At 43.9% G+C, this 12,371-nt stretch overlaps 2 protein-coding genes across 2 annotated transcripts in view; one reads left to right on the plus strand and one right to left on the minus strand.

Annotated features, from left to right (window-relative positions):
- LOC118423975 (acyl-coenzyme A oxidase-like protein) overlaps window positions 1–1,784 on the plus strand; it is a 7,157-nt gene extending 5,373 nt beyond the window's left edge. Inside the window, exons 17-19 of the mRNA XM_035832343.1 lie at window positions 223–293; window positions 521–622; window positions 985–1,784. Coding sequence (XP_035688236.1) covers window positions 223–293; window positions 521–622; window positions 985–1,197 — 386 coding nt within the window. The 3' untranslated portion in view covers window positions 1,198–1,784. The remainder of the gene's footprint in view (window positions 1–222; window positions 294–520; window positions 623–984) is intronic.
- A 640-nt stretch (window positions 1,785–2,424) lies between these two features.
- On the minus strand, window positions 2,425–12,365 carry LOC118410452 (protein sprint-like). The gene is made up of 11 exons (XM_035812186.1): window positions 11,802–12,365; window positions 11,351–11,474; window positions 11,091–11,160; window positions 10,725–10,827; window positions 5,483–5,572; window positions 5,173–5,364; window positions 4,794–4,977; window positions 4,426–4,622; window positions 4,174–4,294; window positions 3,964–4,038; window positions 2,425–3,689 (listed from the first exon to the last, which is right to left on the minus strand). The coding sequence occupies exons 1-11, from the start codon at window positions 12,072–12,074 to the stop codon at window positions 3,565–3,567; spliced, it is 1,554 nt and encodes a 517-aa protein (XP_035668079.1). The 5' UTR covers window positions 12,075–12,365; the 3' UTR covers window positions 2,425–3,564.
- Window positions 12,366–12,371: the final 6 nt, after the last annotated feature.

The raw sequence follows: 12,371 nt of genomic DNA on the forward strand, positions 1-12,371 counted from the left end.
GATATGCCTGGTCGATAGGATATTCGGTATGATATTCCATCATCATGTATTCCAGTTCATTCATCAATGTTGATATATGAATAATGATTGAATTGAGTATACCGGTAACTTCTGAGTGTTGTGCCTTGTGCTTGCTGAGACCAGTTGTACATATGAAGGCCTTCCTGGTAACCTCCTCGCTGTACTAGTACAGTGGTGACTGAACTGCATGTTTGTTCTCAGTCTGCCTGGAACAGTTTGTGGCTGCTGTGGACAGATGCCCCTATCAACAGGAGAAGGACATCCTAAACAAGGTGGGTGGATTATTTCTCATGTGTGGCAGTATCATTGGTACATAGAGTAAGTCATACCCTGCAAACTCCATTTTATAGATTACATGACCTTTATAGATATCTCAAACCTGATGCAAAAGAGGGCAAAAACTTTGCATTTGTTTTGCCAGAGGCACTTAGTACAAATGTAATTAAGACACGAGCTTCTTTTTACATTGACTATGTTCCATATCCCTGTCCTGCTGCAGTTCTGCCTGTTGTATGGGACTCATGCCCTGTACACAGACCGTGCCTGGTACCTGGAGCATGGGTACTACACACCTGCCAACACTAAGGAACTCAGACAACAGGTGGGACAGCTCAGCTGAAACATCTGGATATGCTTGAGTCATTGTCTACTGGCTTATCCATCTACTGATGCAGATAGCTCTGATGAGGATGAAGTAATGCAACTAGACGTTGGAACTGCTGCTGAAAAAAAATCACTTTTCGAGTTGTTTTTATTTATTTTTTAAAATTTTATAGAATGGTGCATATTGGTATATGCTGCCTAGTGCTTATAGTAAAATTGCCATTCTTGGCTTTGTTGTTGCTTACAAGCTAAACGTTTTTGTTCCTGAAATTTTTTATTCTGGTTTGAGTTTAATGCCAGTGGGGTGTATTGTGCTGTTGTGCACATAGACAACATTTGCCTTAATTTCCTATTTTCCAGCTCCTGTCCCTGTGTGCAGAGACCTGTAACCATGCTGTCTACATAGTGGAAGCATTCCATACTCCAAGGATCTCTGTCCATGCACCGATAGCTGGGGTGCCCAGTACCAAGGCTCCGTGGGCATACTACCCTGAACCTGGTGCTGAGAATCCACTTGTTGGGATAGACGTGGATGCCATCAGGAGGACCACACCTCTACAGTCCAAGCTCTGATTGGTTGGAAGTTGTCTTCTCTAAATAAAAAGTTCAGTGACGGTAATTCCTACAACTCTCGAGTCAAGGCCAACTAATATCAGCTTAAAAATATCCATTTAACCTACAGATTTTGATGGCTAACATTTCTAGATTAGACTTCTCATAATGTGGAGATGTTGACTGTGCAATATGGTGAAAATGTGTCATTAATGTGCAATGTATTCCAGTAAAATAGTATGTTATGGTAATTGACATAATTATCCTCAGGGAATTTATTTTGCCTTTCCAGCCTGGAATGATAATATGAAGCATTTTTCTTGCCTTACGTTGTACTAGTGGGATAGATTCTGTGCCAAGACTAATCTCGTTCAGTGTGATATGTTGTCAATATCAGATTGTTATTCTTTGATGACATGTAATATTTTGTAGTATGACATTATAAGAGAATACAGGAATTTAATTACTCGTTGATTTACTTAGGCCACAGCAAATTTTATGGATGACATCCTCTGCAGACTGCAAAAATAGTGCGATAGGGCGTAAAAAAAACAAGATGGGTGAAAAAAAAACAAGATGGCTACATTTTCAAAAATAGGCACCATGAAGTTGTGATGAATGCTGTAACAACAATTAAAGGGACAAAACATGGTACAAGAGCCAACAAGGCATTCATTCCTGTACTCAAGAGATGTACTGGTGTGGTAAAAGTGACACTAGAGTGGTAGACTGGCATCACCAACAAAGTTGGTAACCACACTCATGGCTTCCGTATTGGTGTCACTTTTACAACTGTCCATAAGTTTGTTTTCTACAACTACAGTCCTGGGTACCTTGCAAGTGTCACATATACTAGTACAATTATCAGGCTACAACACATTTGCTCATTTTGGTACTTTATCGCCATGTTGACCATCCCTGCAGAAGAAAAAAATTCTTGTTTTTTTTTCTGAAATCAGGCAAAAATTAATGCGCGCGCTAATGTTATCCATAAAATTTACTTGCTGTGGCCTTACGTGTTTGTTAAAGTGTGTAATAGTATTGAAAATCAATTACATATACAACTAAAGAGGTATGGGCCTGAGAGTTGTTTCAGCTAGCTTTAGAAGTCAGTCATCATATAGCATTTATAATAGTAATAACATAATATACTAGAAATAACAGTAATTTTAGGAGTGCTTTGCAAATGGGCCAATTACATGATCTGATTCATGTTCAGACACAATAAATGAATACATATCATACCTCAACATGTAAAAGTGTAACTTTATTTGGCATGCAATTTGTGCATCAATACAATAGAAAATCTTGATTTGGTGTGTCATCTCAGATGAACAAATCAAACTGCTCAACATACTTTAAACAATTGTTGAAGAGCTGTACATGTGATTGAAAATAATAAACCTATTTATTAATTACAGTATCTGTGAATAAATACAAAATTATCGAAATAAGACATGAGTGATGATCACTTTCACTCACTCTTGGCACCAATGATCAGTTCATCTTACTTCATCCTGCTCACAAGATGAATTAAAGAGTTTAGTGGTTAACAATCCTTTCCACATAATCATTCAAATAAACCGTAACTTAAATACGTAAAAAAGGAAAGATAGGCACGCAATTAGTAGAAATTAGTACAGCATTTCAGAAACAAGTCAACAACTAAAAGCAAACAGAACAGTCATAAACAGATAACACATTTGTACATACAGTAGCTTGGACAGATATGGCTACCTGAGGACCAAAAATGAGGGAAAACCAGAGCTGGAGCCTGAGCTTTACTGAGTTTGTATTACTTATTTTCCACACGTAGTATGCAAAAACTTCTATTCTATGACCTAGTGCTACTTCCTTCTGAAAGCACCTGACATTAGCACACATAACGTTATATGGAGATACTGTGTGGATTAAAATGATCCCCATATCTTGGAACATGGACATTCCTATAGTTTAAGATACATCTACACATATGGTATCTTTGAAAAATATATCTAACACTTGTTAGCCCTTGAGTATTTTCTTCAGTGTTGAGTGTCAAACCTACAGTACTGTGCGGGTACAGCCTGGGTCTAAATGTGTGTTAGAATTAGCAGTGACATTCCTATTGCTGGAAGACCCTGAAGTAAACACACATTGTGTGTTGGAAGACAAGATGCGAACACTGGAAAATATACTAATTTCTATCTATTATACCCCAAAATGCTTCATTAACTCAGTGACATTCCTATATTTCCAGAAAATCTTTGTACATCATCATACAGTTCATACTATACTATCATCAAAGTTCAGTATTTCACCAAAATACATTGCTTTCTATACAAATCCTATACCATTTAACTAAGACAGTCGGTACTGGCACCCTAAATCTTTCCTGTAGTAGTGTTGTCATCTAGCAGCTGGTCTGATGACTTTAGCCCCCTTGCTCTTGAACACAAACATGCAGGGTTTTCCTTCTGCTGCAAGCTGTGCTCGCACTGACTGGGGGAAGGCATTGTCTGGTATCTGGGTCTCTGTAACAATACATCAAAGCCGAGTGTTAATCATGTTGGCTTAATGGTTTGGATTTGTAGGTACATTTGAATCTTCATTTTCTCAAAACCCCAATTAGTAACAAAGTACAATAATTAACACACTAAAAATATAAATGGCAAAATAAAGTACGAGTGCACAATTTACTTTAGTGATACTAGTGCTTAAAACTGCATTAATAAGACGAAGGGTGTTATGTCGTACATTTGCTGTAATGTATCAACAAAGGAGGGATATTGAATGGTTGTGACTTGCCTTCTCCTTTTACGACTTGCACCAGTTTGAAGTTATCTGCATTTGCCAGCTTAAACTTATGGCTGATCATGGAACCTGCAGAGCAAAAAAGGAACAACAGTCATTCACAACAGCAATCACACCAGAAGATTTCAAACATTGGAAATAAACATTTGAGCAAAACACGGTTTCTATCATATCTTGAAAGTAAGCACATTAGTATGAACTTACAGACTTCCTTGGCAGTCATGTCCTGCCGAACAGGCAGCGTCTTGTTCACGATGGTGCCGTGGTTGTGGTTGAAGATGGCAATCTTCATGAACCCCTGCACATCACTCACACTGGGCACTCTCTACAACACATGGAGAACACAACAGTCTTAACCAATCCACAGATGTTGCATCAAATTAGGGACAAAAAAAAAACTGAAAAAATGCCCTCTTTTTCCACTGAATTCCACACAATGGTTCAGACGTGACCTACCTCCCTGCTACTGGTGGTTGGTTCAGTGTTCTCCAGGTTCTTGAGCACATGGATGGCACTACTGAGGGTGGTGAGGTAGTACCCCCCCTCCCCGTTCACCAGGTGTGGGTTCAGCAGGCTCCACATGTACTCTGCCTCTATCTCCGCATGGATCAGGTTACAGTGGGCCAGTACATAGATGAAGACAGGGAGGAAATCTGCAAAAAACACCAATTCAGAACATCATTAGGATTCTATGGGACTCAAAACTTAACATGTTCTGCTGGACCTGGTCACCAGTGCCCAAGATTGCAGAAGTAACAGCATAAGAAGGGAGGGAACATTTTGAGCAATTTTCAAAAGCATGAGTGAAGAGAACCTCCACTCACCATCAGCTCCCATAGACAGTGTGCTGCTCTCCTTGCTGCTGGTATCCTTTACACTGTTGTATATGGATGACACGGCAGCCAGGAGATACTCCAGCTTCTTGGGTGGGGAGTGCTCCTGCTCCATACAGTGGAGGAAATCTCGGATCACATCCAGACTGGAGCCAGTGGGGGGAACAATGCTGGCCTGTCAAACAGAAGAAATAAGGTCAATATATGAAACAATAAGCCTCTGATTATATTTAGCCAAATTTAAAGCACAACCTGAACTAAAAAGGAGAGATTCTTCCCTTAGATCAAGAGAATCATGAACTTCAGGAAGGCAAATTCAAATATCTACCTTAAGAAATCAAGTTACAGGATTGGGAATATTGTTCCCTACCTTAACTCCAAGTTCCTCAGGTGTTTGTCGTCTGGCAGCCTTCATGTTTCTTGTGAGAGTGTCCAGATCCCCTGACCTGGTGTATTGCTGGATGTAACACTTGTATATGTGCAACCTGAGATGTTTCAGTACACACTCAAACAGGGCACCTTCAATGATGGTGTCCAGAGGCAGGGGGTTCCTACGGTCATGCTGCAATAAAGCAATTATAGATCTTAATAGGCCATACAATGTGCTGTAATTGTACTAAGGAAAGATAACTTGTGTTCAAATTTACCAAAACTAACTTAAGATGACAACATGGCCGTACCTTCTGCTGTTCCTTGTGTATGAGTTCGTCCAGGTTGGCCTCCCCCTGGGTCAGCAGGAAGTTCTTCATCCCACTCATGAACTGTCGCACCTATCCAGGGGACACAAGTCATGTCAAACTTTAGTACTAAGTCATAACTAGAATAAACATGAGAAGTACTCATGAGAAGGAAAGAATTAACAGAGAGCAGCTACTCACAGCTCATGATTGTCCCCTGCATCCTCTCGTTAGTCAGTCAGACTGAATCAGAGAATGACTTCAGGTGTATCTGAGCCTGACCACCCCCATATAGCCTCACTTGGTAGCTCCCAAAGTTGAAAGGTCACGGGTTACCCATGATTCCTCGCCGCGCATGCGCATCAGTCTAATTTTTTGAGCGATACTGAAAACACCCCCTGTAGTTTCCAGCTCCGGTTTTGGGGTCCCAGCGCGTTTTTTGGGACCCGGACACGACTTTCTTCGAAGACTTCGGCGGCTCGGCGATTTTCTACGGGCGGCGCAGGAGTTTTTAGCGGCTTTTGCAGCGACGGGGGCCGCAAGAGCTCCGAACAAGTTCGTCAACATGTGCGCCGAGGGTCGGCGCCATTACTATCGTCAGTCTTCAACGTCGACTTCTACGCCAGTTTGGGCGTTTTGGGTGCTCTTTCGGGGGTACTCAAGCGATGGAGTTCGAGGTCTCTCGTTCGGGAAGGTTGTCGAGCTTGCTCCGACCGCGAACCGAGAAGGGTGGCGCCAAGAAGAAGTTGAGAAGTTGGCGCCAAGAACGAAGAAGAAGGTGGCGACATCGCTATCGGCGGCCACAAAGAAGATGAAGACGACAGGGCTGGCGTCAGCGAAGTTTCACCGGCTGCTAGCAGCGATGTACGTATTTTTCTGTATTTATTTCAGAAACGCTGGTGGCTTTTCAAGATAGTTGAGGACGCAGTTTTGTCAACCTATGCCGGGATCCGGCGTGCTCCGTCTCCATTGGGTGCCGTTCCAGAGAAGCAACGGCGACGTGACGTGGCTGTCCACAACTTGCGACGAGACTACTACGACGAGACAGCAGGAGCGTTAGCGGCTGCTGGGACGACAGTGTCTTCGCGGGTGCAGCTAGGCCCGATGAAGAAGTCAGTCAGGCACCTTGTGTTGCTGACGACTTGGTGGTTGAAGAGAAGATGTCCTTTGAACACGACAAGCCCTGTCGTGGCAACGACTTGGAGACTTCACAACAGCTCGCCGAACAACGCTTGTCCACGTTGGCGGTGCTGACTTCAACTACACAGCATCAAGAGCGGTAGTCAGCTGCTTTTACATGAAGCAGGGTGAGCTCTTTGTTCTCACATTTATGTTTCAATGTACTTGTACAATGTTTCAATTTTTTAGTGGCAGGTTGGAAAACCTTTTGTTTAACAAAATAATGAATTAACCTAGGCAGTTAATTCAGTTGTGGTAGTTTTTTGAACAACTACAGTTTTCAGTGTTGTACTTTTGAACAACTATGTTTGTTATGTATGATTGCTAGGACAGTTCTTACTTCCTAGGCTCAGTTCTTGCCCAACTGTCTTGCACATGTGGGTTTTATGTGAGTTTTTCCCAGGGTGTTTGGGATTTTTTTCTTAGATCCTATGTTCCCTCGATCTGGGATAAAGGTCGTCGACTTGGCCTCAGAGACTAGGCCCATTCCGGAATGTTGACAAGCATCTAACAAGTCAACAGCTAGACGCAGATGTGGTTACAGCATCGGCCACATGTCGTCGAGCAGAGACGCTCTACTACAACTACTTGCAGGGGCCAAGCTACTGTCTGGGTGGTTCTCGTCAGTACTGCACAGCAGTCTTTCTCAACTCTTCAGCAGTGAGGTCGGACAATTAGCTGACGCATCTCCGACAAGAGAGACACTTAGGTGTTCAACCATCCATCAACCTGTACTCTACAGTATGCGGCTTCTGCGCAGGGGCAGACTAGTCCACTTCCTACGGCGGTGGCGGCAGGCGTCTGTAGATCCCAGGACCCTACAGTGTGTGAAGGGGTACAAGTGGGAGCAGTTCGCCACAAGACGGTGTGGCTTCTTCTTTCCTTCCACAGGTTACCCCACACGAGTGTGGTAGGTAAGAACTTGCTTACCAGGGGTGTGATGGAACTACTTCCGTATCACCCGTTTACTTTTTCTTGCCTTTTAGACAAGTTTTTTCTACAGGTTCGTCTTTAGGATGCCAAGTTGGGTGTTCCTGAACACCTCATCCAGCCGGGAGGCTAAGTGGGGAAGGTCATCAGAAGGATGCTTCTTCACATCCCAGACGTAGAGAACCGGCATCGCTGGGGGTTCCAGCGGGCGTTTCTTCCGGCTCGTTGTCTCCTTATTGGAGTCCCAACGACGCACAGCCTTCAGTTTTGAAGGTGTTCATCCCTGAACTGAGTGGATGTTGGTCCTGGTCTGGAGGGCTACATGGACGATGGCAACTGTTGACAACTAGGGTCTGGAGCTGCTCTCACCTTGGTTCTTCCCGAGCAGAGACAGCGCAGATCATCTTATCGTCTTTCTGGACGACAACTGTTGACAACTACAGTCAACAGCTGCTCTCAACCCAGGTTTCATCCCGAGCAGAGTCAACGCAGCTTTTCCCTAGAGTCGGCTTGACTCTATGCTGAGGGGAACTTGGTCTCTGACTACAAGGTGCTGGAGTCGCAGCATCTAGCAGACAACTTTCTGTCTTCAGACAGAATCATCTTGGCAGAGAAGTTGGCAGCTTGACGGGCAGAGCACAAGCCACAACAGTGTCAGTTGGCACACAACTCTCATCTCTGCACTTCAAAAGTCTTCAGGTGTCTGCTCATCGCAGTTCCTCAAGTGACAAGAGGAACTCAGCTTCTTGGGCTGCCGTCAGATGCAGCTCAGATACGCTGAAGTCTGGTGAAGACATCAGTTGTACAGTCACGTCTAGAGTGCAGCCCTCGGCAGTTCAACAGCATTCCCACAGGAAGACACTGGTCTGTAGAAGAGAGGTCGGCACACAGCAATCGGGACGGCAGGACACCTCATCAGTCCTTGGTTTCTACAAGGAGATGGTGAGCGGACACAGTCTGCTCCTACAACTCAACAGTGATGGCTCAACTGAATCATCCAGGAGGTGCAAGATCACGGTTTTGCTAAGGGTGATCTTCGACCTGTGGCAGTGGTACACAGACAGAGATGGTCTGTATCAGCACAGCACTCCCCAGATGGGGATATGTGTGACAGGACGTCGGCTCCCGGCATTACCTGTAGCCACGACTTGGACTCTAGATCGACATACGTTCTTGAGTCTTCAGGCGACATTTCCACTACTCTTAAGGGGGTGGATATGTTCGGATCCTGAACAACTCCAGCTACCACTGTAGGTTGACTCTGGACCGGCTAACGTCTAGAGTTTTCAGAGTCCTTTTCTACTCGGTTGGAAGGTGGATCGGTTCACACTCCGATCAAGCCAACAACTGCAAATGGAACGACTGAAGGCAGATGTCTGCCTTCTGCCCATTCTTCTGATTGTTTCGACAATCTGGGAGATACAACAGGATGAGGTTCACCTACTTCTCATCACTCCAGATGAGACACAGCAGTCTACTACTCACACCTGCTGGAGATGTAAGCCGAAGAACCAGTTCTGCTACTCCTTCACATCTACTGTCTACTATCTTGAGTGTGACTCACTCAGAGGTAGAGTGGCTTCAACAAGCTGCACAGCATGTTGCCGGTGACAGTACAGTCAGTACAGACTTGTGCCAGTACTACGCAGTTTCCTGAGGGCGTACTGGGGTTTTTGGAATACAGATTCAGTATTCCTCAACTTGTTACAACTTGAGTAGCTGGTGCAGTCAGGAGGACTAGGGTCCCTGCATCTCTAACACACTGCTGGTTTTTCTTACAGTTCTTGTGTGGGAAGTTCTACGGTCAGGACCTTGTTCTATACAGATCTACAGATCTTCAATCTACAACGCAGAAGGTCAGCCTTTAGGAACACTCCTGCTGGTAAGGCGTTTCTTATGAGAGACGGCCAGCTTTACCTAAGTATGTTTCACATGGAACATTGGTAAAGTTTTCTAATAATGGTTTTTTTCCAGTGAGATCCTGTCACTTCAGCTTGTTCATTAATCATTATTTTTACTTGGCAGTAAGAGTTCCATCTCTTCCTTCTTGGAGGTCAAGTACAAGAAGAGTTTCTTGACGGATTCAGTGTCACCTTTCAATAAGTTGTTATGGTTCCATGGTAAGGTATGGTGGCACATGTTGTGTTTGCCAAGTTTTTGCCGTGGGGTAGGAGAATTCTCCAGTCCCCTCTATGGAAAGTCTAGGTGTCAACAACATCAGTCACGGTTTATGTCAGGATTGTTTGTGTGTGCTGGTTGGAGCCACATCAGGCCGTGACTCCTGCAACCTCTGTGGTATGATTTATCTCTGTTTCTACAGGAGCCAACCTTGGTCATACCCAGTTCCTGGACTCTCCACAAGAAGTGCTTCTGTGGTTGCTGCGGCAAAAGAAGAGGGGGGGGGGCTCGTTTGAGTCAACCATCTGGTCTCCCTCTGCTTATTTGTGAATACAGAAGTCATGTGATATCTTATTTCATGTGATATCTTATTTCACGTGATATCATATTTCATGTGATATCTTACATCTGTCATGTAATTTCTTCATGTGATATCTTATATTCATGTGACATCTTCATGTGATATCCATGTGATATCTTATATTCATGTACTGGTCTTATGTCCTGGCCTCAGGCTACAAAGTCACCTGAAGTCATTCTCTGATTCAGTCTGACTGACTAACGAGAGGATGCAGGGGACAATTAGAAATTGTACTAACCTGTGCAGGACAGGTATAATTGTCCCTGCATCCCTCGTTGTCAGGCAGACTCCCTCCCTGGCAGGTAAGGAATTTTTCTTGTTCCTGTGAAGTCCCTCCCGAGACTACTTCGGCCAGGAGTTCTACAAACAGTAGACTGATGCGCATGCGCGGCGAGGAATCATGGGTAACCCGTGACCTTTCAACTTTGGGAGCTACCAAGTGAGGCTATATGGGGGTGGTCAGGCTCAGATACACCGGAAGTCATTCTCTGATTCAGTCTGCCTGACAACGAGGGATGCAGGGACAATTATACCTGTCCTGCACAGGTTAGTACAATTTCTAATTTTAAATCAAAACATGATGACTTACCAAATAACCATATCTCAGTCACAATGGTCACAGTAACTTAAACGTGAGTAGCACAATCATAAGCTTACATTTCTGATGACTACAGCAGGGTTGGTCTCAGCACTCTCCTGGGTACACTGGATGAAGTTGTCTATGGTCAGACCAAACGTGCTGTTCTTATTAGCAGCAAGCCTGCAGACATGCAACAACAAAAATGCATTAAAATGGTACATTGTACATATAATTTCTTTATCTAGTTTGTAGTACATCTCCAATAAAGTCTGTACTCGCTAATTATGAAAACACAATGATCTGTTGTAAAAGTATTGCAGATATCAGCTTCTTTTTTTTTCATTAGCACTTCAAGACAGGAACACAAAAAAATCATCTTCAAAGTTCTTTTACGATAAAGCAAAGCAAAGCAAATGCAGATAACAGCAATAACAACAACTTACTTGATTATGTGCTCCTGTATTTTTGTAGTGGAATCTCTACTTGGTTTTCTCTTCAAATTCAGGGCAGATGCTGTATAAAAATTACAAAACATTAACATCATCATGATTAAACCTGCAGACCTTAATTATACAATTAACAGCACTCCTTGTCAATATCAAATATCCAGTACTACTTTTGCCATCCTTCAGAAACTTAACTACTGAATGGTTTCTAAGAAAAGTGGCAGATCAGGTGAACAAGGTAAGTTTGTTTGTTATACCTTTGATTTGCTTAAAGGCAGCATTGCCTTTGTTCCGAAGCTTCTTGGTGGGCAGGATTGTTCTGCTGGTCCTCCTGCGTCCATCAAACACGTCATCATCCGTCTCATCACTGCTGCCCTCAGGCTGGGATGGAATAAAATCAGGACATGTCATACACTGGAAATGGATGAATATAAAATATCTATATATTCTTAGGTCAAAAGATATACATTAGACATGTGTCTCTCTCTCTTTCCCTCTCTCTCTTTCAATCAGTAGTGAAATAATGTACATTGCAAGCTATGAAAAGTCAGGTTATGCAACATTAGGAAACAAAATTGCAAAGACATTATCAGGATAGTCATTATAGGCAATCACAGACAGCAAAAATAACAGAGCTTCTACCAGTCCATGCATGGGACAAATCATTTCAGTAGCAGTGAACACAAACTTGCAGATAGCTTTACACACCTGAGTTGGGATGTGACCATTTCCTGGGCTGACCTCCTCAATTTCTGCATACCCGGAGGATGACATCTGGCTCCTCTTCCCGTGTGTGGAGGGTTGGTTTCCCTGGCTGTCCAGCAGCCTGGGGTAGAACGTCTGCACCTTCCCTCCATCAGACGTCTCTGACAGCATGGACCTGTTCTGTATGGACTGGTTGAGCACAGTGTCTTGTGTTCTATGGAAGGTTGCTGGTGACACTCCCAACCCCTGTCGTGGAGAGTCCTCCAGACTGCCCATCTCTGGGATGGACACAAGAGGATCAAACTCTGACCACTGGTTGGATAGGGAGCTGTGAGTTCTCTGTGTCTCCCCGTAGGACCCTGATGATGGGGTTGAGCTGGTCTGAGTCTCTTCTCCGTCGATAGATTCCACCGACAGTCCTACCCCAGGATCGCTCGTCTCCTGTTCTATACTGTTCACAAATAGTTTCTTCTTTGGTTTGGAGTAGTCGATGAGTTCTCCCTCCTGGTCAGACAGTGCATGAGGAGGAGTCTTGTAGCCGGAGTCCCTGTCAGCCTTGGTAACAGACAGGTT

Source organism: Branchiostoma floridae, chromosome 1 (genome assembly GCF_000003815.2).
Source record: "Branchiostoma floridae strain S238N-H82 chromosome 1, Bfl_VNyyK, whole genome shotgun sequence".
NCBI lineage: Eukaryota > Metazoa > Chordata > Leptocardii > Amphioxiformes > Branchiostomatidae > Branchiostoma > Branchiostoma floridae.

What these genes read in the sequence shown, in the direction of transcription:
- LOC118410452 (XM_035812186.1), bottom strand. Translation starts at nt 12,074, where the DNA reads ATGGGCAGTCTGGAGGACTCTCCACGACAGGGGTTGGGAGTGTCACCA. An exon ending in TGCCTTTAAGCAAATCAAAG is followed by an intron (nt 11,161 to 11,350) that starts GTATAACAAACA and finishes ATTTTTATACAG; the next exon opens with CATCTGCCCTGAATTTGAAG. An exon ending in CAACCACCAGTAGCAGGGAG is followed by an intron (nt 4,295 to 4,425) that starts GTAGGTCACGTC and finishes CATGTGTTGTAG; the next exon opens with AGAGTGCCCAGTGTGAGTGA.